Source organism: Suricata suricatta, chromosome 15, assembly GCF_006229205.1.
Source record: "Suricata suricatta isolate VVHF042 chromosome 15, meerkat_22Aug2017_6uvM2_HiC, whole genome shotgun sequence".
NCBI classification, from domain to species: Eukaryota; Metazoa; Chordata; class Mammalia; order Carnivora; family Herpestidae; genus Suricata; species Suricata suricatta.
The window spans coordinates 70315518-70342467 of record NC_043714.1 but is presented as its reverse complement, the minus strand read 5'-3'; the positions used below and the strand labels follow the sequence as shown (position 1 = coordinate 70342467).

The following is a 26950-nucleotide window of genomic DNA, read 5'->3' as shown; positions in this document are numbered from 1 at the left end:
GCCTTGGGCAGGGGGTGTCCCTGAGGCCAGAAGCCAAGCCCTCAGCCAGGGGATGGATGAGTCAGGGGAGACAGTAGAATCTGAATCACCCGGGTGACTCCAGAAACCAAGAGACCAAGCTGACCTGGCACCCCAAAACGCTAGCCTGCCGCGAACATGCACACCTTCCTCAACTTCTATTAATAATCAGCCCAGGAAGCCTCCCATGGTCACTCACCTAATGATTAAACCCATTATCACCACTTCAGGGAGTGCAGCCTCCTGGCTCCTGGCAGTGGGGGAGGGGACGGCCCAGGAGGAGGTGAGCTCATCCAGGGCCCTTTTCTCTTTCAGCACAGGAGGTGTGGTTCCAGCAAGGTTGGATTCAGAGTCACAAGACAAAGACACAGAGCCAGGTGCTTTCTCTTTGGTTGTCAGGGGCCACTGGCTGGAGTGTTGGCTCCAGGTATCTCCCCATCGACATCCCATAAAAATGTTTGCAGAGCCCCTTGGTGGTTTAGGAGAGATGGTGGTGAGGAACATACTTGGGAGCTAGACTACCAGGATTCGGTTTCTAGCCCTTCCCCTTGCTCGCTGGGAGTCTTGGGCAAATTACTTCATATGTTTGCTACCTTGGCTTTTTCCATTTATAAAGTAGGGATGGTAAAAATAGTGCCCTGCGTCTTGGAGATGTGGTGAAGGTTAACATGATTACAGGCAAATGATTTCCAACAGTCCCTGTACCTTTGCTAACGAGGTCTGAGCGATGCTTATTAGAACTCTTAGAGAGGGCTGGTCCATCTATGCAAGGGATATATATTCTATGTTATTAGGGACAATGTTCTTGCCCCGTGGACGCTGGGGACAGCAGAGAGAGCTTCCGTGGGCTGGTCCTCTTCCGGGGCTCAGCCCAGGCGGGGGCTACATACTCTCGGATGTTCCCTTTATGATTATCTCACTCTAGTGCCCGCTTACATTTGATGCGTTTTCTGTTTCCTACAGGCAAGAAAGGAACAAAGAAACGCGGGAGCGGACTTTGTCTCAAATACAAAGATGTTCATCGTATCTGGTTGTGTGAGAAAGGCAGGTTATGACTAAGTCAGTAGTTCTTTTTACAGGGGGTCATCAAAGGACCTCCGGACAATTAAATGCTGTCATAAATTTTTAATATATATTTACTCACACCTGCAAGCCTCCACACCCACAGAGAGACTTCCGGAGTAAGAGGCACCAAAATATTAGCGATTATTACTGAGTGTTGGGTGATTTGCATTGTTCTTGAGATTTCTGTTGTTGTTGTATTTAGTGCCTGCCTGCTTTTTTTTTCAGAGTGAGAGAGAGAGAGAGAGCAGGAGTGAGGAAGGGGGGCAGAGGGGAAAAGAGAGAATCTTCAGCAGGCTCCATGCTCAGCACAGAGCCCGGCGCAGGGGATCATGGCCTGAGAAGAAATCAGGAGTCGATGCGCCCCAGGGGCCCCAGGCTTATCTGAATTTTCTAATAGCTCCACAAGGAAGGTTTATTCTTGAATTTTTGGTTGTGGTGGTGGCAACCATTTCTGTAGCATCTCCTCGTTTACCATATGTCAGGACTGAGGCGTGGCCTACCGCCCCTAAATGCTCATGGGCTAAAGGTAAACTCACAGTTAGTCTTGATACAAACTAGGGGTTGTCTGTTTTAGGAAGACTGGGTGACTCTGCCCCTCGGCCCCAGGCACGGCTCCGGGGCTCTGTCTCCAGCTGCACCTGGCCGGCCTGTGGGACTGTGACAGGCACCTGCTGTCTTCTGCCGACACTCTGACTCTGCTCCCTCCTCTTCAAGGATGGGCTGCTCCGGTCACTAGCTCTCTGTCCAGCAGTGATGTAGGCTGGCGGCCACTGGGGGGACTGCCTTCCCAGGCCTGGGCCAGGACGGATTGCTTTGGGTCATCAGTCAAATCTGGGTCTCAGCTTCCTCATCTGTGAAATGGGCACCCACGTTGCCCGCAGGACAGGCAGGAGGACTTCCCTCTGAAAGGTCCCATGCGCTCCATCCTTATAAGAAAGAGTATTGAGTACAAACGCATCCACGCTCAGGCGAACTCTGACCCTCCCCAGACTGTGCAGGGGCATATTGCTTTCCCCTCCGCCTTCCTCCCTGCTTTGCTTCGGAATAGGGCACCTCTTCCTTGGTCTTCTTGAACCTTGAAAACAGGCCCGCCCTTCCCCCGTCCCTACACGGCTCCATCCCCTGATCCCCACTGGCTTGTAGGGCGAATGCCTGCCCTGTGCCCCCCGGGATGGCACACATTGTAGAACACCGCGGTGGGATGACACCTTCACTTTCTGTCCAGAAAGAAGGAGCGAAACGGGGCCTGCGCGATCAGGGCTGACACCGAGCTGTGGGGCACGAGGCTCCTGGCAAGGGTGGGGGGACCCTGAGAGTCCTTACAGGGGAGCATCAGAAAGCCCTGCGAGTGGAGAAAAATGAAAAAGGCAGTAGAGTTGCCTTCCTAACGGTAATAACACCAGGCAGGATAATTTATTGACCAAGATGGAATTCACCATCGGGTCTGGCAGAGGTGAGCTGACTGGGCTTTAGTTTAAAACGAGGAAGGCAGAGTCACCTGATACTCCTTCTGGAATCCGGTCGGCAAGGAAATTTCACGGTTACTACAAAATCTTTTTGCATTTCTTGATTCAGGTCGCAGGTGATGGCAGGAGGGGCCAGGCATCGGGAGCCAGTGCGAAGGGAGACTTAGGGTCAGGCTCAACTTCTCAGAGACAAACGTTCCCTCAATCATCAGTGAGCACCTCTAAGGGTAAGGGAATGCAGCCTTTGGGGGGACAGGAAGGAAGCAGAGTAATGTTTTGAAAGTATGGAGCGTAAAAACCTGGGTGAGTGGTAGTAGTTTTGAACCCACTGTCAGAGCATAATCTTCAAATCTCCTCTCTCCCTCCTTCCTTACAGTCAGTCAGCAAATACGGCTCAAACCTTGCCTGCCCTGTGTTAAGTCAGCGTGTCCCCAAGCTAGAGGAGCGGCTGTCCCCGCGGGTACTCACCCGCAGGGTCACAGGGCCGTGAAGGTGCCCACACGACCGGAGAGGGCACGCAGGCAGGTTTGACCCGAAGGCACAGTTGTTGCTGTCGGTGGTGGTGAAGGTGGGTGGTCAGGCCAGGAAGGTGGGTGGGGAGCTGAGGGCCAGCAATTTTCAGAGGAGCAACTGCCGCGTGTACATTCAGGCTCCTCAAAGCTCCAGTGGCCTCTCAGAGAAAATGAGGGAAATTTCCCAGGGCTCAGTCCTCCTTAGAGATAAGGAATTCTCCAGCTAACTGACCTACATTTACCTGATAACCTCCTGATGGAATCTAAAAAGGACCCGCCTTCCAACAAAGCCAACTTGGAGTAAGATTTATCTGCAAGATACTGAGAGCGGGAGAGGCAGGGGCCTGGGGGCAGCAGGTCCTGGATCAAGCTGTGCCTGAACCCAACATCCTCTGGACTTCAGTGCTTTGTGATCCCATAGATATGTCCGTCCTTTGGTTGCTTAAGCCATTTAAAATTGTTTATCTACATACACACCAAAGGATTCTAACTCACAGCAACGCCTGGGCAGCTCAGTCAATCAAGTATCCAACTCTTGATCTCTGGTCAGGTTATGATCTCATGGGTTCATGAATTCGAGCCCCACATCGGGCTCTGCACTAACAGTGCTTAGGATTCTCTCACTTTCCCTGTCTCTCTGCTCCTCCCCTGTTTGCTCTCTCTCTCTCAAAAATAAATGTAACTTAAAAAAAGACTTAAAAAAAGAATTCTAACTAGCATAAAGAAAAGTAAACTGTCATCTCTGGGGATCCAAGGTGTCAAGGTCATGGTCACTCATGCCTCATCTAAGGGCTGACTGCTTCAAATACCCCTTTTTCAGAAAGGCTTTTCCAGACCTTTCAGAGTAGGTTAAGTATCTTGGATCACAGAGTCTTCGAAGACTCTCTATTTTTTTTAAATGTTAATGTTTATTTAATTTTGAGAGAGAGAGAGAGAGGGTGTACAAGCAAGCAGAGGAGGGGCAGAGAGAGAGGGAGACAGAATCTGAAGCAGGCTCCAGGCTCTGAGTTGTCAGCACAGAGGGGCTTGAATTCATAGACAGCAACTTGAGATCCTGACTTGAGCTGAAGTCAGTAAGTGAGGGAGTCCCCCAGGCGCCCCTGAGGCTCTCTATTCTTACTTAAGGACAATGACAATGCCAAGGGCAAGCCACCGTTATATTCATCCCTTCTTTCCTGCCCTGCTGGCTGGGCCTGAATGGCTTGTGAGTGCTTGACAACTATGCATTGAATTTGAAAAATGAACCGATTGGAGAAGCAGGAGAGAGGTTTCCTGGAGGAAAGGACGTGTGGCTATGGCCTTGGAGGACAGCGATCCAGTCCGCGGGGGTGCGGGGGCTCAGCAGTGACAGCAGGCCGGCACAAAATCCTCATGGCAGGATCTTTCTTTCTTGTTCTTTTATGTTCTTTCTTTTTAAAAAATGTTTGTTTATATTTGAGAGAGACAGAGCACAAGTAGGGGAGTGGCAGAGAGAGAGAGACACAGAGAGAATCCCAAGCAGGCCCCTCCCTGTCAGCACAGAGCCCGACATGGGGCTTGAACCCAGGAACCACGATATGACCTGTGCCGAAGTCCGGCACGCAACCCACTGAGCCACCCGGGCGCCCTGGCAGTTCATTCCTCCCCTGGTCCCATGACTACCTGGGGCCAGCCGGGGGTTCTGCTCCACGCTTCCTCTGGCCGAGCCCCAAGGGGAGGCACCTACACTATCTGGGGTATCGCTTGTGGCCTAGGCAGGAGAACAAGGTGAATCCCACTCTGGCCATTAAAGTTCCCGTCTAAAGTGACACAGGTCCCTTCCGCTCCCCATCCATTAACAGTGAGAGGTACCCCTTGTACCTAACTTCTGGGAGAGGCGGGCCAGGGGGTAGGAGAGGGAAAATGGTGGGGGTGGGGGTGGAGAGCAACCCTGGGGTTTCTTTCCCCTCATGAATGGAATCTGCATGGGGAAGACGGTGTGGAAGGGGAGACATTGTTCAGAGGTGAGGCTGTGAGGGGAATCGGGGACTAATCCAGTGCCTGGGGGGTGGGGGGAGGGAGAGGAAAGTCCGGCACCTACAAGGGCATCACTACAGCCACTCCAGGAGGCAGTGGGTGGTGAACTTGGCTCGCAGCAGGAGTGGGAGGAGGTTTAATTAGGCAGGACCTGTGAGTAGGTTGCTCCAGAGGAAGCCAGGCAGGGGCCGAAGGGGATCGGAGGGGGCAGATGACATCGGGACAGCTGGTGGAAAGCCGGGCGGGCGTTTCAGGGTGACCCTCTGAAAGCAGCATCCTCAGGCCTGTCCGGGGCAGTGGGTCCTTCTGCAAATACCCCACAAGTAGTAAACACACACTGACCGTGTCCTGGCTTGAATCCTGTCCCCCCGAAATTCATTTCCACTGAAAACCTCAGAATGTGACCTTATGGAGAAATGAGGTCTTTGCAGATGTAATCAGTTAGGGTAAGATGAGGTCATGCCGGATTAGGGTGGGCCTTTAATTCAATCTCCCTGGTGCCCTTAGGAGAAGAGAGGAACTAGAGACAGAGGTGCCCCGGGAGGAGGCTGTGTCCTGACAGAGGCAGGGACCCGAGGGACGTGGCCACGAGCTGGGAGCCATCAGGGAGGGCCAGCAGCACCAGAAGCTGGGAGCGCCATGTGCAAGGAGGGAGCAGGGCTCTGCGGCACCTGGGTTTTGCCCTTCGGGCCTCTGGCGCTGTGACTTAATACATTTCGGCTGGTTTAAGACCCCCAGCTCGCCGCAATTCATTGCAGCCCTGAGGAACTCTTACAAACCAGGAGTGGCTCAGTGAGTGAAGCGTCCAACTTCAGCGCGGGTCATGATCTCGCAGTTCGTGAGTTCGAGCCCCGCATCTGGCTCTGTGCGGCCAGCTCAATCCTGGAGCCTGCTTCCAATCCTTTGTCTCCCTCTGCTCCTCCCCAGCTTGCGCTCAATCTCTCTTTGGCTCTCAAAAATAAACAAACACTAAAATAAATAAATAAAACAGGAGTGAACGAGCAACTGATTTTCCGTGGGCCCAACCTTGTATACCTCTTTGTTTATGCTCAAAGGAAAGGATCATTTCATGCCCCGAGCACAGGCTAACATCTAGCCTCGCGGGAAATTGTTCTCCTTGGCCGTTTTTTCCCATCGCCCACAGTGGGATGTTATGGGGCAGATCTGCTCTGAGAGCACAGGGCGAATTTCCAGGGGTCCACGCCTGGGTTCTGAAAGGGAGTAGACAGATCCCTTCCCTTCCCCACAAAGCCTGAGCCAGGCTGCGCAAAGTACGGAGAATTGAGACAGAAGGACTCACGTCCGATCGTCCGATCGCTTACTCACCCAGAGTTTACTGGGTTTCCGTGTGGGTCGGGCACCATGCAAGAGGCCAGGGACGATGGTGGCCATGATGAAGTCTGCTGACAGTTTACCAGGAACTTTTTACATGCCAGGCACTGCTCTCGGCACTGAACACGTGCTAATTCATATATTTCTCACGGTCTACTATGATGTGGTTTGTTTTTGTTTTTTGTCTTTTTGTTATTTTATCTTATTTTATGTTTTTAGAGAGCAAGCAAGAGTGAGCAGGGGAGGGGCAGAGAGAGAGAGGGGGAGGGAGGGAGAGAGAGAGTATTAAGCAGGCTTCATGCTCGGCGCCGAGCTTGATCGTACGATTCAGAGATCAAGACCAAGAGATCAAGAGCCAAAATCAAGAGTCAGATGCTTAACTGATTGAGCCATCCAGGCACCTTTGTTTGTTTATTTTTGTTTTGTCTTGTTTTTTTTTTTTTTCCTTTCCTTTGATGAGGAGGCTGAGGCAGGAAATCAAAGCACTTGCCCAGGGATGTAGAGTTTGTGAGGCCGGGAGGGTGGGGAAAGCTATCAGTTTCCCTAACAAGATTTGCAGAATTATTCGGCCAGGAACTTGATAAATAAAATGCTTCAAAGTAAAGGGAAGGGGACAGAAGGACGTGGAGGGGTATGTGTGGACATCTAGTTAGAGTAGTTCAGTTGGTGGAGGCCGTGGGAAAGAAGGTAGGGCACCTGGGGTAATAGGAAGGGTCCTGAATTGCACGGAGTGCGTACTCCCTGGTTAGAATGACCCGGAAGAGAGGGAGATGGAGATTCCGAAGGATGGAGTCGGGGCCCAGTACTGGCGCTGGAGAGGCTAGCTTTTCAGGGACATTTCCTCATCCTAACCGGAAGGAGATACGGCACCCTGGCATCAGGCTCATAATTGTGGTGAGAAGGTCTGACGGCATCTCTCCCATGTGCATGTGAAGGAGACGGAGGTGCAGGGAGGTGGGGTGACTGCCCAGGTGTCCCAGCCCCTAAGTATGAGAAGCAGGTGTCATTCTCCTGAACTCCAGCTTTCTTCCGGTCTCTCTCAACCCTGAGTACCAACACATTCCAAGAAAGGGTGGGGAATCGATGTGCCCGAATGTCCTTCTGGTCCAGATGTTCTGTGATAAAATTTAAGGTGTTGCCAAACAGACATTTCCAGAGGACATTCGTCCAGAAGCTCCAATCTCATGCTGTGATGGATTGCAGCCCACATGTATTTGCTAGGCAAATCTAATTCTATTGCTGACCAGCGAGAAAAAGAAATACTTTAAACAGCACAACTCACTTGCACCCACATTTGGCTCCAAGGGCTTCTGCCACCTTGGCGGGTCCTGGCTGGGGGCGCAGAAGTGTGGGCGGCTCTGTGGGGTGGGCAACTTTAATTGTGCGTGCATCTGGACTTGAGCCAAAGTCAGTCTTTCCTACGTGTGGCCACCTTGGGGGAGCTGGCTGTGTCGGGTCTGTGGGAGAGGAGGCGTGGGGTCAGGGGCACCTTCTCCAAGCCGATTTGGACTCTGCAATTATCTCCTTGCGACCTCATTTGAGAATGCCTCAGCTCGCTAATTTTGGACTCCACTGTTCCACTTCTTCTCCTCCCTCTGTCTCTGGCACCTTCCGTCCCCTGTCCCTGAATTTGTTCTCTGCTCATTGCCTTCTGGAATGTTGAGGTTCCCGTTGAGCGACTCTGGGACCCTGGCTGCAGGTCTGTGTTGCTCTGTGGCTCTGTGCCCAAAGACTTCCTCAAAGGGGGCACGAAACGGCTTCTCTTGGCCAAATGCCCTCCTTCAGTGCACACACTAGCGTTTTAATGTGTTATTGAAGGAGTAGGCAGCCTCCTCCATAGTTTTGAACTTGACTCTGTGTCTTTGGCAGGTAACAAACCATAGGTGCTCATTAACTGTTTGTTGAAAGCCAAAATGGAGGAGGTAAGGGAAACCAGATGTATGTGAGTGCGGTCAAAGACTGCTAGATCTGGGAAGGTCTTCAAATAGCAGGGGGGGGGTTGGAGGAAGCAAATTTTTGGTCACGACCGTATCTCAGTGTCTAAGACAGTGCCTGGACGTAGTAGGCGCTTGATCCAGGTACCAAATGAATGGGCTCCGTGTGGCCTTCTTGTTGTATGGATGGGGAATCAGAGCCTCCGTCTCCTATCATGCCCCTCAGGGCAAGAACTTTGCCTTTTCGGTTCTTTTCCCAGTGGCTGAGCACAGAACCTGGCTCATGACAGTGGCTCAGTAAATATTTGTGGGAGAACAGGATAAGTAAATGTTAGGGTGCATGGAGGCAGATGGGATGTGCAGAAAGCCAGGTCCGTTGGCTTGAGCAAAGCATGGGCAGGTGGAGGGAACCGGTTCACCATCAGCCAGAAGAGAAAAGGCGGGGGAAGATGATCAGAGCCTGCAAATGCAAGTCCTGGCAGGGGCTTGGGGACAGTGACAGGGTGTTCCTTTACTTATAAAATAATGTTCTTCCAGTCCAGTGGTTCTCACGTGGCTGCGCCTTAAAACCACCTCCAGGAGCTCCCTAATGTTCTGATTAACCTGGTTTAGCATGTGGCCCTGGCACGCACCTTAAAAAAAAAAAGTTCCTCCGGGGATTCTAATATGCAGTGTGGATTGAGAACAGGGAGATTATCCTAAAAAAATTTTTTTTAATGTTTTATTTATTTTTGAGACAGAGAGACAGCGCATGAGCGGGGAGGGACAGAGAGAGACACACACAGAGAATTGGAAGCAGGCTCCAGGCTTTGACCTGTCAGCACAGAGCCCGACGTGGGACTCGAACCCAGAAACGTGAGATCACGACCTGAGACGGGAGGCTTAACCGCCTGAGCCACCCAGGCGCTCCCGGAGACCATCTTTAAACAGAAACAAGGCACCTGAGGAGGACAGCTAAGGGTGGAAAGGGTGCTGGGGGTCAAGTACGGGGAAGCAGGAGAGGGAGGGATAAGTAAGGACCCTCCCAGCCCTAGCTCCCAGGGAAGGGAACGCCAAGGGCGGGAAACTACAAGGACTGGTGGGCTTGGAACTGGGGAGACGCAGAGGTTGGGCGGCGCCCGGATGAGCCGGTGGGGCGGACCAGATGGATGGGATTCTCGGGGAGCGAGAGTTTCAGCGGAGAGAGGAAGCAACCAGGGGCACCTTTCCCCCCCCCGCGGGGAGCGGTCGCAAGGAGGCCAAGGAGGCCGCTGCGGGAAGGCGGTTAAATGGGGCTCGGAGCGAAGATCTTGAGACTCGGAGGAAGTGGGATGTCAGGGCGTGGCGCAATGGGGCTCCGCCAAGAACCTCGGAGACACAGAGGGGGCCGTTCGGTGCAATGGGGCTCCGCCAAGAACCTCGGAGTCACAGAGGGGGCCGTTCGGTCTCCCGGAGACACACCGGAAATGCACACGCACGAGCGTGCACGTGCCCACTCGCGAGCATACGATCGTTTTCCCCCGGGGAACACGCGCCTGCTGCACACGCGGAGGGCCTGGCTTTCGAGCGAGAGAGGCGACCGCCGAGCCGAACCGCAGCCTGGGCTGGGAGGCCCCTCCCCGCCGCGCCCCTACAAAGGCTTGCGCAACAGGCAGCGGTTCAGGCGGGCGGCTGCGCGCTCAGCCCGGCCCAGACGGGCCGGGCTAGCTGGCGGGAGCTGGAGGAGCGCCGAGGGAGGAGGGAGCGGGCTAGGGGTGTGTCCTCGCGGCGTGCGGGCTCGGGAGGGGCGGGGCGGGGCGAGTGTGGGGGCGGGGCAGCGGCGCCTATAAAGTCGCCTGCAGCTCGGGCATAAACAAACCTCGCCTGGCTGCCCGCGCCGCTTCTGGGGCGCACGCCCATCCTCACCGCACACCTCCGCGCCCGCTGGCCGCCGCGCCCCCAGCCGAGCTCCGGCTCCTCTTGCCTTTCTCCCCGTAGCTTAGGTAAGCCCGACACCCTCTTCCTGCGGGGCAGGGGGCATTGATCGCCCATGGGTGCTGCTGCAGCTTCTGGACTGCCCATTGTGGCCCGCGAGCTGCAAGTGTGTGGCGACCCTGCGGCGCGGGCGCCTGGAGGGGCTTTGGGGCGTGGCCGCCGCTGGAGGGAAGGGGGGGATTCGATTCGGAAGAGGAGGAAAAAAGACAGGTTCCCGCTCACCTTTCCCCAGCCGGGAAAGTGGGATCCTGGGGCTCGGGGACTGGGGGAGAGCCGGCCGGAGAACACCTGGATTGCGCTTCCCAAAGACACCCGGGAGTCACAGCTGGCCCGCGGGCCCGAGGGCGCGCTGGAACTGGGAGCCGGAGGAGGGCCTGGGAGAGTGCTCGAGTGTGTGTGTGTGTGTGTTTGCGCGCCCGCGCGCGTGTGTGTTGGGGATGGGGTGTGTCCTCGGAGTGGGGTGTCTGGGGGAGGAGGGCTTGCGCGCGCGCGTGTAGAAAGGAGGTTGGTCGGGAGAGCTGCGGGCTGAGGCTGGAAAAAGGGGCGTGGGTGTGTCTGGGTTCTAGACCGAACCCTGAACCAATTTGCATCTGAGGGGGCGGGGGCCGATTACGCCTCGAAGCCGGGGTGGGGTGTGTGTGTGTGTGTGTGTGTGTGTGTGTGTGTAGTGGGGGGGGCGGGTGTAACGCGACGCGTGCGGTGCGCGCGGGAGCCAGTGTCCGCCAGCGCCTCCCGGCAGGTGCGCACCCCTAGGTGGCCTGGGGTTGGCGCTGTGGCGGCGCGGTGGCCCGGGGTTGGCGCTGTGGTGGCGCGGAAGAGGTGACCTGCTCCGGAGGCGTCGTATGGGTTAGCGGCGGCCCAGCGCTGGCCTGGGCTGCGAGTGGCGTCATTTTCGCCTCCGCCCACCTCCCCCGCACTTCTGGCCTCACAGCCTCCGGGACCCGCCTCTCTGGCCCTCCGCGGGGACTAACAGCTGGAATGGCTCCGGGGTCCCTGATTCAGCCTGGGGCGGGAGGTGGGGGCGGTGAGGACTGCGGCGGGCCCGGGGCAAAGGCGCCATCACCGCCTCTGTCACTATAGCGACTGAAGCTGGATTTAGTGGATCCTTTTCTTGCCCGCCGCACACTCTCCCGTCTGTCGCCTCTGCTGTCGGATGTCCCTGTGGGTCAGCGGCAGCACCCGTCTGTGGCTGGAAAGGGGGAGGTGCCTGGCAGCCAGTGGGGGCGGCCCGGAGCTCAGCTCTTCACGGAGGTCCTGGGCGCTTCCTCTAAGTTCCCTGGGAGAGACTGAAGATGCATAGAGAGTTGAGCCCGTGGCCACACTGGAGAGTTTGATTCTCTTCATCACGTCTGTCCGCCATACTTCATGTTATCCAATAAACAAGATATCTACCTACAAAACTGCGTTCTTGCGTGAAAATGCAGTGTCAAGGCACACCCGCCAGCGGGCCTCCTGTACAGAAATCCTGCGTCTGTACCGAGTCTCACTAATGTGCGTTGAAATAAGAAAGTACAGAGAGTGCAACCCCCAGCACCTGCCTGCAAAGGGCTCACCCGTCTGGGGGACAAGTGCAGGTGTGGGGGTGGGGGTGCTGGTGTGGCTTGTGGCACAGGGGTGGGGGTCCCCGGAGGAGGAGGTAGAGGGGATCAGGAAGGGGTAGGGAACTGCCGGAGGGACCCTGCCCTGGTGTAAGGAGTCAAACCTATTAAGTCCCCTCACCTGTGACTTAGTTCTGTGGGACTTTGTCCCCCCACAAGAGGCTGAGAAGGAAGGCTTTGCCTGCTTCCTCTTGTAACCTGTACCTGGCCCAGGGCCTGGCACTGAATGGAATGACTCCTTCCCTCTGCCAGATTCTGCTCTAATAGTCCCAAGCAGGCAGTTGACGTTTGGGGTGGCCGTGTTCAATTTGGCCTTTCAGAGAAATCTTGGAGCACCTATTGGGGTCTTCTCTCCCCAGAGGGAGAGCTCTTGGAGCGACATGCACATTCAGGATTACTACCTATTGGTTTGATAATTTGGAATGGAACTGAAAACCCACATAAGTTTCCAACTTCTTCCCATTTTACAGATGGAAACTGAGGCCCAGAGACAGGGTACGACTTGTCAAGGCTGAGACAGAGCCGGAACTTGACCTTCTGGACCCCTCTGGTTGGGATTGAAGGGGGCAAAAGGGGTCCTTTGTCATGATGTCTGCCCCTCCGCTATGAGAGGGGCAAAAATAAATAGGATCTTCACTCAGTTTCCGGCGAGGAAACTTTCTAGGCAGAATGTGGTCATCATTTATTTATTTCATGTAAATCAGATGCTCTTGAGAGTTTAGAATCAGACTAGGGAGCAGGGGCTGCAGCCTTGCTTAGCGGTGGTGGACTGGGTTCTGGCGCCCCCTCCAGGTGGGACCTTCGATCTGAACAGAGCTGGGGCCTCTCCCCCACCTCCTGCCCCTCAGGCTCAAGAAACTTGGCTTGCCTGGGCTTGGATGGGGAAGAAAGATCGCATTGTGTTTTTCTGGTGGCCCGAAGCTGCATTTCTTCCTTGGGACCCAACTCTGGAGAATCCCATCCAAGGAGTGACTCAAAGTCGCTGTGCCTTGGAAAAAGGAAGTCAGGGTGATGACTCAGCATCTAAGACTCTGGTGGGGAGGAGGCCTGACTCAGGCTGGGAGGGGGCAGGGGGGCAGGGCTTTCACTCTCCTAGTCAGCTGCTGCATCCCTGCTTCCCCTCTCATCCCTGGGAGAGCTCTGCCTGAGCTGTCTCTGCTCCATTGAGTAGACTGGAGAAATGAGGCTCAGAGTTTAAGGGACTTGCTTATGGCCACCTGGCTGAAAGTGGGAGCGCCAGGCTTTGGGCCCAGAGAGTCAGACTCCCAAGCCTTTCTTCTTTTTCATGACCGCATGTTGGGCTGCCTGAAAACACTGGAATGAAATGTCCAGAGATGCAGACAGGAGCTCCCTGCCTCAGTTTCCTCTCTGGTAATGTGGGAGTGACAGACACAGTCTCATGGAGACATGTAAATATTAACCGAGTTAATCCATGTGAAGAGCTGAGTATAGTGCTGGGCATGTGGGAACACCGTGTAGGTGTTTGCTGTCCAAGATTCTCACAAATTACATTACTCAAGGCACTTCCTTGGCAATCAGTGTCAGGGACTTTGTCCCAAGCTTACCCAGGCCACTGAGACTGCCTGCAAGTGCTGAACTCCTGTTTTGCTTCTTGAAGTTCTTCCAAAAAAAAAACTAAGCTTCCGCAGACTGCATAAAAAATGGAATGAACCTTGTCTGAAAGGCAGATTTCCAGGCCCTGCAAGTCTGGTAGGAGCCAGGAATCTGCACCATTTTAGGGTTCCCTGCGCTGGATTTGAGGTAGGGCATACTGAAGGCAGCCAGGGTTGGGTGCCTGGGTGGGGGTCCAACTTCAACTCAGGTGATGATCACACAGTTCGTGGGTTCAGGCCCGATGGACTCTGTGCTGACAGCTCAGGGCCTGGAGCCTGTTTCCAATTCCATCTTTCCCTCTCTCTCCACCCCTTCCCCACTTACAGTCTGCCTCTCTCGCTCTTTCAAAAATAAACACTGAAAAAAAATTAAATTGGGGAAGAGCACTGGGTGTTATATGGAAACCAACTTGACAATAAACTATAAAAAAATTTAAAAAGTTTTTAAAAATTAAAATAATTATAAAAAACAATGAAGGCAGCCAGGGTCGAGGGCATATGCCCTAGAATGATCGGTGAGAGGAAAAGGAAAGGAGAGGCCACGTCATACTCCTGTGTCACCAGACCGCGGTGCTCCGTAAACGGCTCTTACCTGGCTAAGGTGCCTGGTGGTTTCAGTGTATCACCTCATTCAGTTGAAAGATAGGGAGACATTCTTGTCATTTCTCAGGTCAAAAAACTGAGGGTTGGGCAGGTGACTTGCATGTCTAAAATCAAGTGAGTGGGGCTCTGTTCCAGGTGAGCCACGCTGGACCTTTCCCTCCGGTGTTGACCTTTCCCACCCAGACCCTTCTGGACCATGGACTTGGCTCTCTGGATGTATTTCCTGCTCCCCTTCCTACCTCCCTGATCTCAGTCTGGTCCCAGGCCTGCCTTTCTACTTTCTCCTGTTTCCATTTGGAGACCAGAGATGGCCGGAAGGCAGTGTCTGCTGCAGAGCTGGAGGTGAGTTTTCAGATACTCTCTTGGCCTCCTCCCACACCAGCCCAGGCTTCTTGGAGGTGGATGTGTGGAGGGACTGGGAACTTGGGTGTGTGGGAGCCCAGTTCCCCAGGGGTCTGTTGTGAGAGATGAGGTGTGCTCCCCTTAGGGAAGCTCGGGGAGTCTGATTTTGCACTATAGAACAGAACAGATTACGAATTCAGGTCCACCAAGGGACCTTTCTGTGTGATCCAATCTTTGACTTGCCCTCTAATGTATATTGAAGACCTGCCCCCACCCCTTTCCTGCCGGGCTCTGCCTTCTAGGCTTTTCCAGTCCTAACAGGGTGTTCCTCCAACTGAGCTGATAGGAGATGAGGCTCATTAGTCTCCTGGGGGCCTTGAATGGCCTGCTCGGGAGTTCATCTTTTATTTTACCCTTTTTCTCCTCTTAAACCTGTGGCAACCTCAGTACAAGTGGGGATTTGTACACCTGTGTGCAGCTCTGCTTGAGGAGATGGGTTGGAGGGCTCCTGGGTGGCTCAGTAGGCTAAGCCTTTGACTTTGGCTCAGGTCATGATCTCTTGTTTGTGAGTTTGAGCCCCACATCGGGCTCTGTGATGACAGCTCAGAGCCTGGAGCCTGCTCCGGTTCTGTGTCTCCCTCTCTCTCTGCCCCTCCCCCTCCCCCTCTCATGCTCTGTCTCCCTCTGCATCAAAAATAAATAAAACATTAAAAAAAGAGAGACAGGTGGATGGGACTCCATCCTGCTCCCCATCCAATCCTAGCTTTACTCCCTTGGCTTTGAGAAGATTCTGGGCACCACCCAAATGTGGGTATCAGCAGCAATCTTAAGAGGTAGTCAGTTCTGTGGACTCCCAGCTGGGAACCCTGACTTCCTCTCCTCTGTCTTTCTCAGTATTGAACTTGCCTCCTTTCCCCAGAACACCCTCTCTGGCTTTCCCCTCCAGGGGTGCCGGGGTGGGTACCCTCCTTGGATCATTCTGGGCTGAGTCTCTTAAATTTTTTTTTATGGTTTTTATTTTATTTTTGAGAGAAAGACAGTGCGAGCAGGGGAGGGTCAGAGAGAGAGGGATATACAGAATGTGAAGCAGGCTCTAGGCTCTGAGCTGGCTGTCAGCACAGAGCCCGACGCGGGGCTCAAATCCACAAACCGTGAGATCATGACCTGAGCCAAAGCCGGACGCTTAACCGACTGAGCCACCCAGGCGCCCCTGGGCTGAGTTTCTACTTACCCTTTTCCTGTAGACCTAGTAGGCACTCAGTTAATGTTGGTCAGATGAAACCCTCCTTGATTAAGGAAATAACTCGGGCCATCTTGTGTAGGAAAGATCGGAAAGGCATTCAGATAGAAGCAGCGAGACCATTTCCAGGAAGGATCCTGTCTGTGTGGCAATCATGGGATCTCTGGGACCAAGGGTTTTGTAAGAAGAGTCTGTGTCCATGCCCTGTGCTAACATTGGCTCTGTGTGTGTGTACGTTCAACACATTATCTCACAGACCATCCCGTGCAGCTTGTCCCGCAGATTTGAGGGAAAATCCTTCAATCCTCCCAGGGTCCTCCTTTGGACTTTCTGTTGTTCTGCTTGTCCCCGGTCTTCTCTTTGCCAAGCAAATTGATCGGGCTGCCAGAACTCCACTGAGAACTTTCAGGAAGATCCCCGGGCGGTGCTGGAGAGAGGGGGTGGGTGGCGCTGGATGGCCAACACCTCCCTCTTCCTGCTCTGTGTCCTGGACCCTCTGGCTAGTTCTGTGCTCTGGTTGAACCCGGAGAGGAGGTCCCACTTCAGCTCTAGCTCCGGTGCCCAGGGAGTGTGTGCAGCAGCGGTCTGCCTTGTTTTGGGAGATTCCTTTTTCTTTTCTTGGTTATCAAACAATTCCTTGAATGCCTGCTGAGTTTCAGGCTCCTTGCAGGGCAGGAAGGGGCCCTCCAGGAATTCCCAGTCTGGCTCTTTCCTCTGCATGGCATTTGTACTGTTTTATTGACTCGGAGAGCCCTGTTCTCGCCTTTAGTTCCCTAAACTGGAGAACTTTCTTGAAGGTTCAGGAAGTCGGTCCGTGTCGCTGACTAGGCTGATTACATAAGGAAAGCCTTGAGAGTGAAGGACACCCTCCTCTTCACCCTCCCCAGAGCCTTGAGTTTCAAAAGGTCCAGGAAATATCGAGAGAACCCGTGAACTGCCTTGTAGCTTGACTTCAGAACCTCTCTGGCAAGAAAGAGTGGTACGCACAGTAGGGCGGCAGTATCCAAGGCCTACCCCAAGGCCGCTCTCCTTGAGGTCTGTTCTCTAGAACCTTCGGGGATTGCGGTATTCGGGGGAGATGCTCTTCCTGACCGCAGCCGCACACATTGATTTCCACCCCCCCCCCCCCCCCCCCCCTTCAAATTCTGTTCTATAAAGAGCCCAGTGTGCTGGAAAGAACGCCACTTTCATGTGGCTTTGAAACCAGGCTTGTGACGGAGGGGACAAAATCTGGGCCAGTGGCTGACATTCAGAATCGATGCAAGTGGCTGACATTCCCGCCTGGGCTGCCTCTTTCTCTGCTTCGCTCGAGGCCTCCACGAGGCTGCTGTCCGACCGCCCTGCTCCCCACGCATGCACCCACGTGGAAAGAGTGGGTGCCGGCCTTTAGGGAGTCATGTGGGCCTTTGCCTTTGAGCCTCAGGTTACCCATCTGTAAGCTGGGACATTAATATCCACCCTTCTGCCAGGGACCTCCTTGAGGAACAAACAGAACAGCGCAGTGAACACTATTTCAAAGTCCCGGAAAGGCTGCATCAGGAAGGCTCCTGGGGGAGAGCTCACAGCAGGAGGTTTTCTGGGTGCTGGGAGGGAGAGTGGGAAAGTCTAGGCCACGGACTCCATGTCCGTGGGACTTGCAGGTGGAGGAGAGGCTGGTGACGGACCCACAGAGGAAAACCTGCCGGTTCATCCTGAGGATATCCTACCTGGACAAAGGCCGGGTGCACACTGTTCATGCGTATTTAGGCCAAGCTGGTTTCAAGGTCAACTTTCTCCTTTAAGGTTGCATTCTCTTGTGCAAGCTTGTTGCTTGGAGACTTGGGGCACATTTCTGAACTGCTCCGGGCCTCAGTTTCCCTATCTGTCAAATGGTGAACAGGACGGTGCTGTGGATCCTGTGAAGTTCAGAGGGAGGTCGGGCTTTGGAATCCAGTAGATGCCACAGATATCATTCATGTGCTACCGTCTTGGCGAGTCTGCGTGGCCTCCCCGTGGCCACTCCGGCTGGGCGCGGTGCATCCTGGAGCCGCGGGACTCATCCTGGATGTTGCAGTGCCAGACACCCGCTCTGCCCCACCTCGTGGGACTTCTGGGGCCCAGGGGAACCTGCTCAGTACTGTGTGTGCAGACAGCTCCTCCGGGTCGAGAACCAGCGCTGGCTGAGATCAGAGCCGGAGGGGGGCCCAGGCATTTCAGACAGGGAGAGGTCTGAGGCCAGAAGGACGGGGACTCCGTTTCCCCCGGGCCGATCCAGGCAGGACTGAGACGGGCAGGACACTTTTGTCCTCATGTAGCACATGTTCCCTCCTGGGCTCCCGTCAGCCCCCATTTCTCACATGATGTGTGTGAGCACATCCTTTGTCTTTTGCAGATGGGGAAGCCGAGGCCCCCAGAGGGAGACGGTAACTTGGCCAAAGTCACGTGGGACTAGAGCGGCCAGATTTCTGTGCCCTGACTCCTAAGCCAGTGTGCCTTCTGCTCCGTCAAGGCTTCTGAGAGTCACAGGCTCTGGGTGTCCCCTCACCACCCCCGTGACCGGTTAACAATTCTCTTGAGGCCTCACGTTGGCCGACATGCTTCTGTCCACTGCCCGCCCCCCCACTCCCGCGCCCCGGAGTCATGTTCTTCCCTTCTCTGGGCCAATGCCGGTCTTTGGCTTCCCTCGGAGCCCCACGAGGTCCAACTAATTACTGACTGTCTTCTGGGTCTATCGAACCGGAAAGGTATTCGCCCAGCTTCCCGTGGGCTGCCGTTCCTCACTGATGGACGCTGCTGACGGAAGAGAGAGCTCGTGGTGGTGCACTGGGTCTGATCGCCGGAAACCCACGTGGCACTTGCCAAGCTTCCGTGGGGTCTCCTCCGTGCTGGACCTACTCTGGGACTGACGGCGTAGAAAGCACAGGCCGTGTCCTCACAGATGCCCGCGGGTCTCTGTGGTGACCAGGAAAAGAAAACGCGCTCATGAATTAAGCAGCTGCCCCCTTATCCACGGGATCAGTTACCCGGGAGGTCCAGAGGCACAGGACCCGCCTCTGACAAATGGTCGGAAGGTCAGCAGTGGCCTCACGCTAGGCCAACAGTGCGCGTGTCGTCCCCCCTCACCCCATCTCCTCACCTGCCATCCCAAGAGCAAGGCTAGGTGCAGCACAGTAAGGTATTTTGAGAGAGATTCTCACATAGCTTTTGTTACGGTATAATGTGACAGTTGCTTTATTTTATTACTAGTTATTATGAACCTCTTACTGTGCCCAATTCGTACATTACACTTCATCACAGTGTGTATATATAGGAGCGAACGGTGTGTATAGGGTTTGGTACTATCACAGTGCTAGGCGTCCACTGGGGGGGTGGTTTTGGAATGTATCCTCTCCCCCGGTGGGTAAGGAGGGCCACTATGCTTTGTGCCAGATTCTACGTGCCATTATTTAATTTAAGCCACCTTGCTATTTTCTGGGAGCGGCAATTGTACCCATTTCACAGACGAGCAAACTGAGGCTACTAGGCTAGATATCTTGCTAGTACTATGTACTGCAGAGCTAGTACATGATGTTCTTCCCCCTGCTCCCAGTGACCCTTCACTTGTCTGTGGTGGGTTTCTTCTGAATTCCTGGGGAGAGAAGGGGGGAGAGTGAACGCGTCTGGCAGTGGGTGCTGTGGCCTGGAGCCCTGTTGTTGGCCCTGAGTGGCGGGTTTTAGCAGAAGGAGACCTGTCCTGGCCTAATTCCCTGTCTGGAGGGATGTCCGTCTGTCTGTGCTTCTTGGAGACAGGGATGGCAGGTACCGCCCATCCAACGTCATACAAGGTGGGGCTGGAGGGCTGGAGGCTGGACTGCTGGGGTCCCTACCCACAGTGCCCCGTGTGTCCTTGCGCTGTCCCCCGTCCGCTAAAAGATCGCCTTGGCCCTTTTCAATGTGATGCGGTGTGTAGGGGCTCTCCAGGCGGTGGTGGAGCCGGGCAGGACCTGGTGTCCAGCACTCGGCCTTGAGCCCAGGGAGAGACCCTGCCGAGCCACGCAGGACCTCGGGGAGCCTGAGGGGAGTGACCCCCTGTAGGTGGGCTCCCAGTGGCGTCTGGCAGGGGCGGACGGTGGGGACACCAGCCAGAGCGCTCCCAACCAGGCCCCCCCATCCCTCCCTCAGGCCTGCAAAGCGACGTGTGTGGCTGCAGCTGCTTTCTTGAATGAGCCATGTGGTCTGCAAGCTGTGGACTTGGACCCTAGAAGCAGCGGGTTTAGGAAGAGGGTGGTGAAGAAGTAATGGTGGGCGTCAGAGGCTCTCCGTCCCAGCCACTCCGTCTGCCGCTGGCTTTGTGCCATTTCAGGAGGGTCCCTCGACCCCTGGGGCTTCAGCCTCCTCCTTGGTAAAGTGAAGGCGGTGACCCTGGTGGTGGCCAGAGGGACACCGTGACTCTAGGAGAGTGTAGCCTGGCGGGGGACAGGGCAGCTGTGCCTGGGCCTGGTGGGTGTGCGGGGCTGTGAGCTCGGTGGGGCAGGGCTGGGTCTGTTTGTTCATGACCATGACCCTGACTCCTCACACAGTAGGGCCTTGTCCACGGAACTGTCACAGGTGCTGTCACACCCGGCTCAGTGCTGGGCGCACAAGAACCTAGTACTGGAAGCAACCTCGGAGTGACCCCCTGTTTCAAACCGTGCTTCCTGGAGCTCAGATGGGGTTTGAGGGTGGGCGTGGGGGCGTGGGGTGGCAGAGCCCTGTGGGGGCTGGGGGAGCACGGGGTGGGGGCTGCTGGGGGGCGTGAGGCCCTTTCACTGGCTTTACTCAAAGCACATGTCAGCTTTCTTTGGTTCTTCTGTAAATCTGTTTTCTATATCGACCTTCCTCATGCAATTTCTTCTAGACACACAGGTTTAGAACTAACGTTTGCAAAGTTCGTTGGTTCAGGCAAAGGAGAGTAGGGTGAAGGCTGGTCCTGGACGGACCCAAGTCAGCAGAATTGAAAGCAGTCAGCTGCCTCTCTGCCCCTGGTAGGCTTAGTTAGCCCCAGCGGCTGGGGTCAGTGGCAGGGGCGGGGAGGAGGTTCAGGGTGCAGGGAATGCGTCTGTATCCAGGGTGTGGGCAGGGCAGTGACCCAGAAGGTGGTCGTGGGGAGCCGTCCCTGCAGAGACATTTGCACTTATTAACCAAGGGCTGCCTGGACCCACAGCGTCCTCTCTCTGCCCGGCACAATTAGTGTTAGAAGCCTCCAGCTTCCTCTGCTTTGTCCAGTGTCCCCGCAGACTTCAGAGTCCCAGGGCGCTTGCTCAGCCGCAGAGCTCTTGACAGGTGGGCCCAGATACTCGGCCCACGGGCGCCGTTCCAGGATGACCAGTAGTGGGGTCACGAGATACTAGTAGCATCTCCTGTTGGTGACCAGCGGGAATGTCTCTAGGCATTGCTAAACGTCCCCTGGGGGACAGAATCACCTGTTTGTCTGGAGAAACACCATGGCAGTTCTTCGTGGCCTCACCTGAGCCCCCCGTGGCCCCCCAAGGGCTCTCAAAATTAGTAGTCCTCCAATACTTGGTATTTAAGGGAGCCTGGTCAGTTTCGACCTGCTGCCTCATGTGGGCTGGGAAGCCGAGCTGTAGGAAGGAAGAAGGGGTGTGGGGCAAAGAGGAGGATCCTCCCCTTTTCTGGTCTGAAGGTGAATAAAGGAGCCGGTGGGGGCGGCGATGGGACCACAGCGTCTGGAAGCCAAGACCTGGCCGCGCTGGACCGGGCTGTGGTGTATGCTTGAGTCCGTAAACATGCAGACGTGTTTAAAGTCATTTCACTCTTGTGGTTTAGTGATGATTTAAGAGCGAAGTTAAGCACAGACATGACTGTTATGCTGCGTAAAATCTGTGCACGTGTTCCGCGAGTGAGCTGTGGTCCAACTTTGGGAACAAGAGAGGTTAGGCTCCCTGTCCTGGGGGCTCACAGCTGGGGCTGCTCTGCCTGAAGGAGCCCTTGCCCCCTTACACTCTCAGCGTGAAAGGGGGCGCTGCCAGAGCCCTGGGCTTCTGGAAGGTTCCTCAGGCCGTGTAGGCGAGGTGTCCCACGGGCCAGGGTCTCGGGACCATGAACACGCTGAATTTGCAAGGCTGACAGACCTCTGCTTTTCATGCCTCCTGCCTCCGGGCTGGCAGCCCTCCAGGAATGCTCGTGGATATAAAACCGACTTTGTTTTCAGAATGTTCTGGAGCACAGACTCCAAAGGCTGCATAAAGGCATTCTTGTGGGGCTGGTTATCTACTGGGCAAAATTGTGCTGGGGCCCCAGACCGGAGCATCCCAGGGCACCCGCCCACAGAATGCCATGTGTTGGCACGGGGTGGGTGCAGTGTGGCCCTTGCTCTGGCGCAGGCCGCCTCTGAGAGGTGCCTCACAAGGAGGGTTCTCCGGGGTCCCAGGAGCCGGGCCTTCAGCGGAGCCCCGGGCTGGAAATGTAATAGGCTCGCACTCTCTCTCTGGGGTGCTGGGCACCCCCCCCTCCACCCCACCGCCCCCCACGGAAAGAAACAATGCGAGGGCTCCCATCAGGCTGGTTTTCAGCAGCTTTCCTGAGGCTGGAGGTCTGGGTCTGGGCCCCAGGGGTCCTCAGTCTCCCCTCTGTCACTGACTCCTTCTCTCACCCTCTCCCACCTGCCCGGCCTCTGCCTGCAGCACCTGAACACCCGCTGGGTTCTTCGTGCTCTGCGCTGGCATCGGTGGGCACTCCTTTCTTCTGGTCTGATTCCTCCGGGAATAAACGCTCATGCCCCCGCTTCCAGACGAGGTGCCCAGACGTGGGCTCAGTGCGGCTCCCCAGGGAGTCCGTTGTGGTGGCCTTCCACCGTCCAGGACCCTGGCCCTGCCTGGCTCCGCGGAGGTCACCTGCCATGTCAGAGCCAAGCAGGACCCTCTGGCCCACCCTGCTCACCCACCCTTGCTCCCAGTCCTGCATCTCCTATTCCTGTTCTCACCCCTCATCCTCCTCATCCCTGCCCCTGCCCCTGCTCTTACCACCCCTGCTTCCCATCCTTGCTCTCACCACTCCCCCTGCCCCCTTACCCCACCTCTGCTCTCCCACCCTGCTCCCCATCCTGCTTCTCCCATCCTGCCCCCTCACCCCACCCCTGCTCTCTCACCCCTGTCCCCACCCTTCCCTCCATCCTTTTCCCCCCACCCCTGCTCCCCATCCCTGCTCTCACTTTCTCCCCCTGCCCCCTCACCCCACCCCTGCTCTCCAATCCCCACTCTCACCTTCCATCCCTCACCCCTGCCCCCCACCCTGCTCTCCCACATCCTCGTGCCCACCCCCTGCTGCCTTGAAAGTCCTTCTTCTCCCAGAGTCCCCTGAATGTCCAGTCCTGTCCAGCCCCTGAGCTGGAGGTGCCGCCGGCCTGGCCCTGTCCTCGCCAGCACGCCGCCGAGAGCCCTGCACACAGGTGGGCGGGGAGTGTCTGTCTGGTTCCCCCTTTTTAGGGCGATTTTGAGGATGAAGGGCAATGATGCTCACGCCGAGCCTGCACATGGGGGGCCTCCTGTGACTTCTCTCTGTCCACCTGGGGCTGCCTGACTTCCGGGATCAGTGCGGGCTGCCTCCTAAAACACGGCAAGGAGCAGTCCTGGTTGTTTAGTTTTGCTTTTGTCGTCCTGGCCTGAGGAGGCACTCCCAAAATATCGCTTAGGCCAGCATCAGAGAGCTTACTGCTTACGTGCTGTGCAGGAGCACAGGCAGCATGGTCAATAATCCTTTGTGTGATTGTTTCCTAATGTATAAAGACATCCAGTCACTCTCTCGCACACCTGAACGAATGTCATGTTGTATGTTGACCACAGTTTAATGATAAAAACGACGCCGTGAGAAATGTCCTGGGTGTGGGGGTTGGGCCCGGGGACCGCCTGTGAGGACCCGGGTTTGAATGTCCGTCCATCCATTTTGTCAGAAAGGTCGTTACGTCCGCGATTCCGGGAAATCCATGTCCTTGGCCCCTGATGCGGGAGGGACATGCGCCCCGGGCTTGGGGGCCTCGGGACTGCAGTGAGCGTGCGGGAGGTAGGAGCTGCCGAAGGTTCACTCCCCGGCCTCGGGAACTGCGTGCTGACCCCCGGCCTTTGTCCCCTTGCAGGCAGGTGACAGCAGGGACATGTCTCGGGAGCTGCAGGACGTGGACCTCGCCGAGGTGAAGCCTTTGGTGGAGAAAGGGGAGGTGAGTGGAGATGCCCCGGCTAGCTCCCCTTCCGTGCACACTCCTACGTATACGTAGACTATGAACCCACGGGCACATGCACATACGCCGTCCGCTGCTCCCTGGTGTCCGAGAGCACCTTTTGATCAAACGTTCACCTCTAGGAGGCCTCCCTTCTGGAACCAGAAGCCCCTGCCCTGGCATGATCCATCCTGGACTTTTCTGGAAAACCCTTTATGTTTGCACAGTTGACGTTGTACTTTAAACTACATTCATAGCCTAGTCCCTACAGAGCTTTGTAGTTGCCTGTGATGATCCACCTTTAATTTTTTTTATTTTTAAAAATAGATTTTTAATGTTTATTTATTTTTGAGAGAGAGATGGAGCATGAGGGGGGAGGGGCAGAGAGAGAGGGAGACACCGAATCTGCAGCAGGCTCCCGGCTCCGAGCCCTCGCCACACATCCAAACGCAGGGCTCGAACTCACAAACTGTGAGATCATGACCTGAGCCGAAGTCCGACTCTTCGCCGACTGAGCCACCCAGGCGCCCCGATGCACCTTCTTGAAAACACAAGGCTCAGGTTCAAACGTGAAGTTCTCCTGAGGCCAACTTAATGCTTTCAGAAATAATAATTAACACACGTGAACCACACACGTCTTGCACGCCCGCCGCTGGGCTGTATTTCATGGGTTCTCTCATGGGAATCGAAGGGATAAAATGATGGTTAGTTCAATGCTCAATGCTTGGTTCCGTGATTGTTCCCATTTTACAGATGAGAACGCAGTCTCAGGAAGTTGATTTGACCTCCGCTGCTTCCTTATAAAGGGGGAGGCACGGAGCCAAACCCAGGCCACCTGCCTTCGGTGAACGGGCTGTTCACTCAGGTCCTTTAGGACTCTGCATGTGGCTGCTCTGTTTTCGGTCCATTATTTCGTGGACTTTTCATTATGGATGTGGGAGGCCATCCTCTCTTCCCATTTTACAAGTACAGAAACCAGTCTGTGATGGGAAGGGAATTGCCCAAGTTCGTTCAGATCACGACGAGATTAGAAGCCAGAGACCTTGTTACTATCCTGGGGGAGGCGGGAGGGGGTCTGCACATCACTTCTGCAAAGAGCCAAACAGTAAACACCGCAGGCTTTACACACCATTCAATGTGTCACAACTGCCCAGCTTTACAGTTACCCTATGAAAGGAACCATAGACAATATGCGAACAAATGGGCTTGCTGTGTTTGAATAAAACTTTATTACACAAATAGGGGAGGGCCATGATTTGCTGATCCATACTGTGCATGTCCATGCTCCAAATCCGTTTCCTTTGCCATTGGAGTCTATGACAGAGTCTTAACCTTAAGTAATACAAATATGAATCAATATGTTCTTACTTCTCCCTTGTAAAAAGTCATACGGAATAGTACAGCACACTTTGCTTTACTCATTTAATGAACTAGCTTGGAGACCTTTTCCAACACGAGTCCACACTTTTCCCATTTCACAGCATGCCACCAACTTTATCGGCCCAGTGGGTCTCCACATGTGGGTCTTTCCGACCCTTTGCTGTTGCCAGCAGTGCTGATGGGTATTGCCAACACTGGGACCTTGGCCGTTGGTCATTCATTCGTGTGCAGGCACAACTCTAGGATAGATTCTCAGAAGTGGAATCTCGGTCCAGGGGCAAATGCATTTTTAAACATGGTATTTATATTTTTCAGGCAGCCTCCTGGGATCCTGGGGAAATTTTATTTTCATAACAAATATCTAAGAGGTTATCAACTGCAGGTTACCCGTCCATCTCTAAGTGAATATTTGCCTTTTCTTTCAAGGTTTTGATGGAAGTAAATATTCCAGTTCTTTAGACTGACTCAGCAAAGTGGTTTTTAAAAAAAATTTTTAACGTTTATTTATTTTTGAGAGAGGGAGACAGAGTGAGAATGGGGGAGGGCCAGAGAGAGAGGGAGACACAGGATCCAAAGCAGGCTCCAGGCTCTGAGCTGTCAGCCCAGAGCCTGATGTGGGACTCGAACCCATGAACCGTGAGATCATGACCTGAGCTGAAGTCTGTCACTTAATCGACTGAGCCACCCAGGCACCCCTCAGCAAAGTGTTTTTTAATTAGAATTGCTTTGGGAAGTTCTTCCTGATGTCTAGCTACACTCTTGTTGACCCTTTGAAGGTGGGGGTTATACAGACTGGTCTTTCTGCTCCTCCTACGGCACGCACACCAACAGAGTGGACGTCGGCTACCTCTGCTTCTACTTGAGCTTACCAGCCTCCCTGATGTCCTTACCCAGCCCAGGATGTGTGACGCCAGTTTACCCCAGGCAGCCGGGCATTCACTGCAGTCTGGTCTCCCAGCCCCACTGTCCCAAGGGGACATGTGAATTTCCTTCCCGTCTTTTACTTTTCACTCCGCTGGGCTGTCTTCTTTCCTGGTGCCTGGTGATGGGGTCTGGCTGGGGCTGTTTTCAGAGGATCCATCTCAGGGCCGGCAGGAAAGCATGCTGGCAACGTCTCTTGGAAATATTGGCTGTGTGTGGCTCCACGTCCTCCTCGGTGTCGTGTTTTTACTGATCCCTAGGGGACAGGGACAACCATGGAAGACATTTTAAGGACAGTGACGTGGTCAGGTTTGAGTTTACAAGTGTAACACGTGGGTGGAGACAGGGAGACTAGTCAATAGGAAATGACATTCCTGTATCTCTCAAGCTTGTGGCTGGCTTCGACCTTTGGATCTTTTTTCACCAAGGCTGTAGTCCGCAAGGAATCTCGTTAATGTGTTTACATCTATGCTGGACTGTGTTCTTTGAGATGAAAAGAAGTCTCTCTGTAAGAAATTAGTGAGGCCCCACAGAGGAGCGAGCGTGGATATAGTCTCAGGGCTTGGAGAGGCCCTTGTATTCCAACATTATTTCCCCCCCTCCCTGGAAACTGACAAAGCTGACCATCTCTCTCTCGTCTCTCTCCACAGACCATCACCGGCCTTCTGCAAGAGTTTGATGTTCAGGCAAGTAGAGGGCGTGGTTTTCCCCATCCCCCTTCCCAGCTCTATCTTTTCTGTTTCCTTCTTCCTTCCATTGGTCAAGAGCAGTGTTGGGACCCTGGGGGGAGGGGAGGGAAGGAAGTTGC

The 26950-nt window shown here is 54.8% G+C and overlaps 1 protein-coding gene across 1 annotated transcript in view; it reads left to right on the top strand.

Moving 5' to 3' along the window:
* Positions 1-10147: 10147 nt before the first annotated feature.
* NDRG1 (N-myc downstream regulated 1) overlaps positions 10148-26950 on the top strand; it is a 52481-nt gene continuing 35678 nt past the window's right edge. The window contains exons 1-3 of the mRNA XM_029923157.1: positions 10148-10283; positions 23761-23841; positions 26793-26828. Of these exons, the coding sequence (XP_029779017.1) occupies positions 23779-23841; positions 26793-26828 (99 nt within the window). The 5' untranslated portion in view covers positions 10148-10283; positions 23761-23778. The remainder of the gene's footprint in view (positions 10284-23760; positions 23842-26792; positions 26829-26950) is intronic.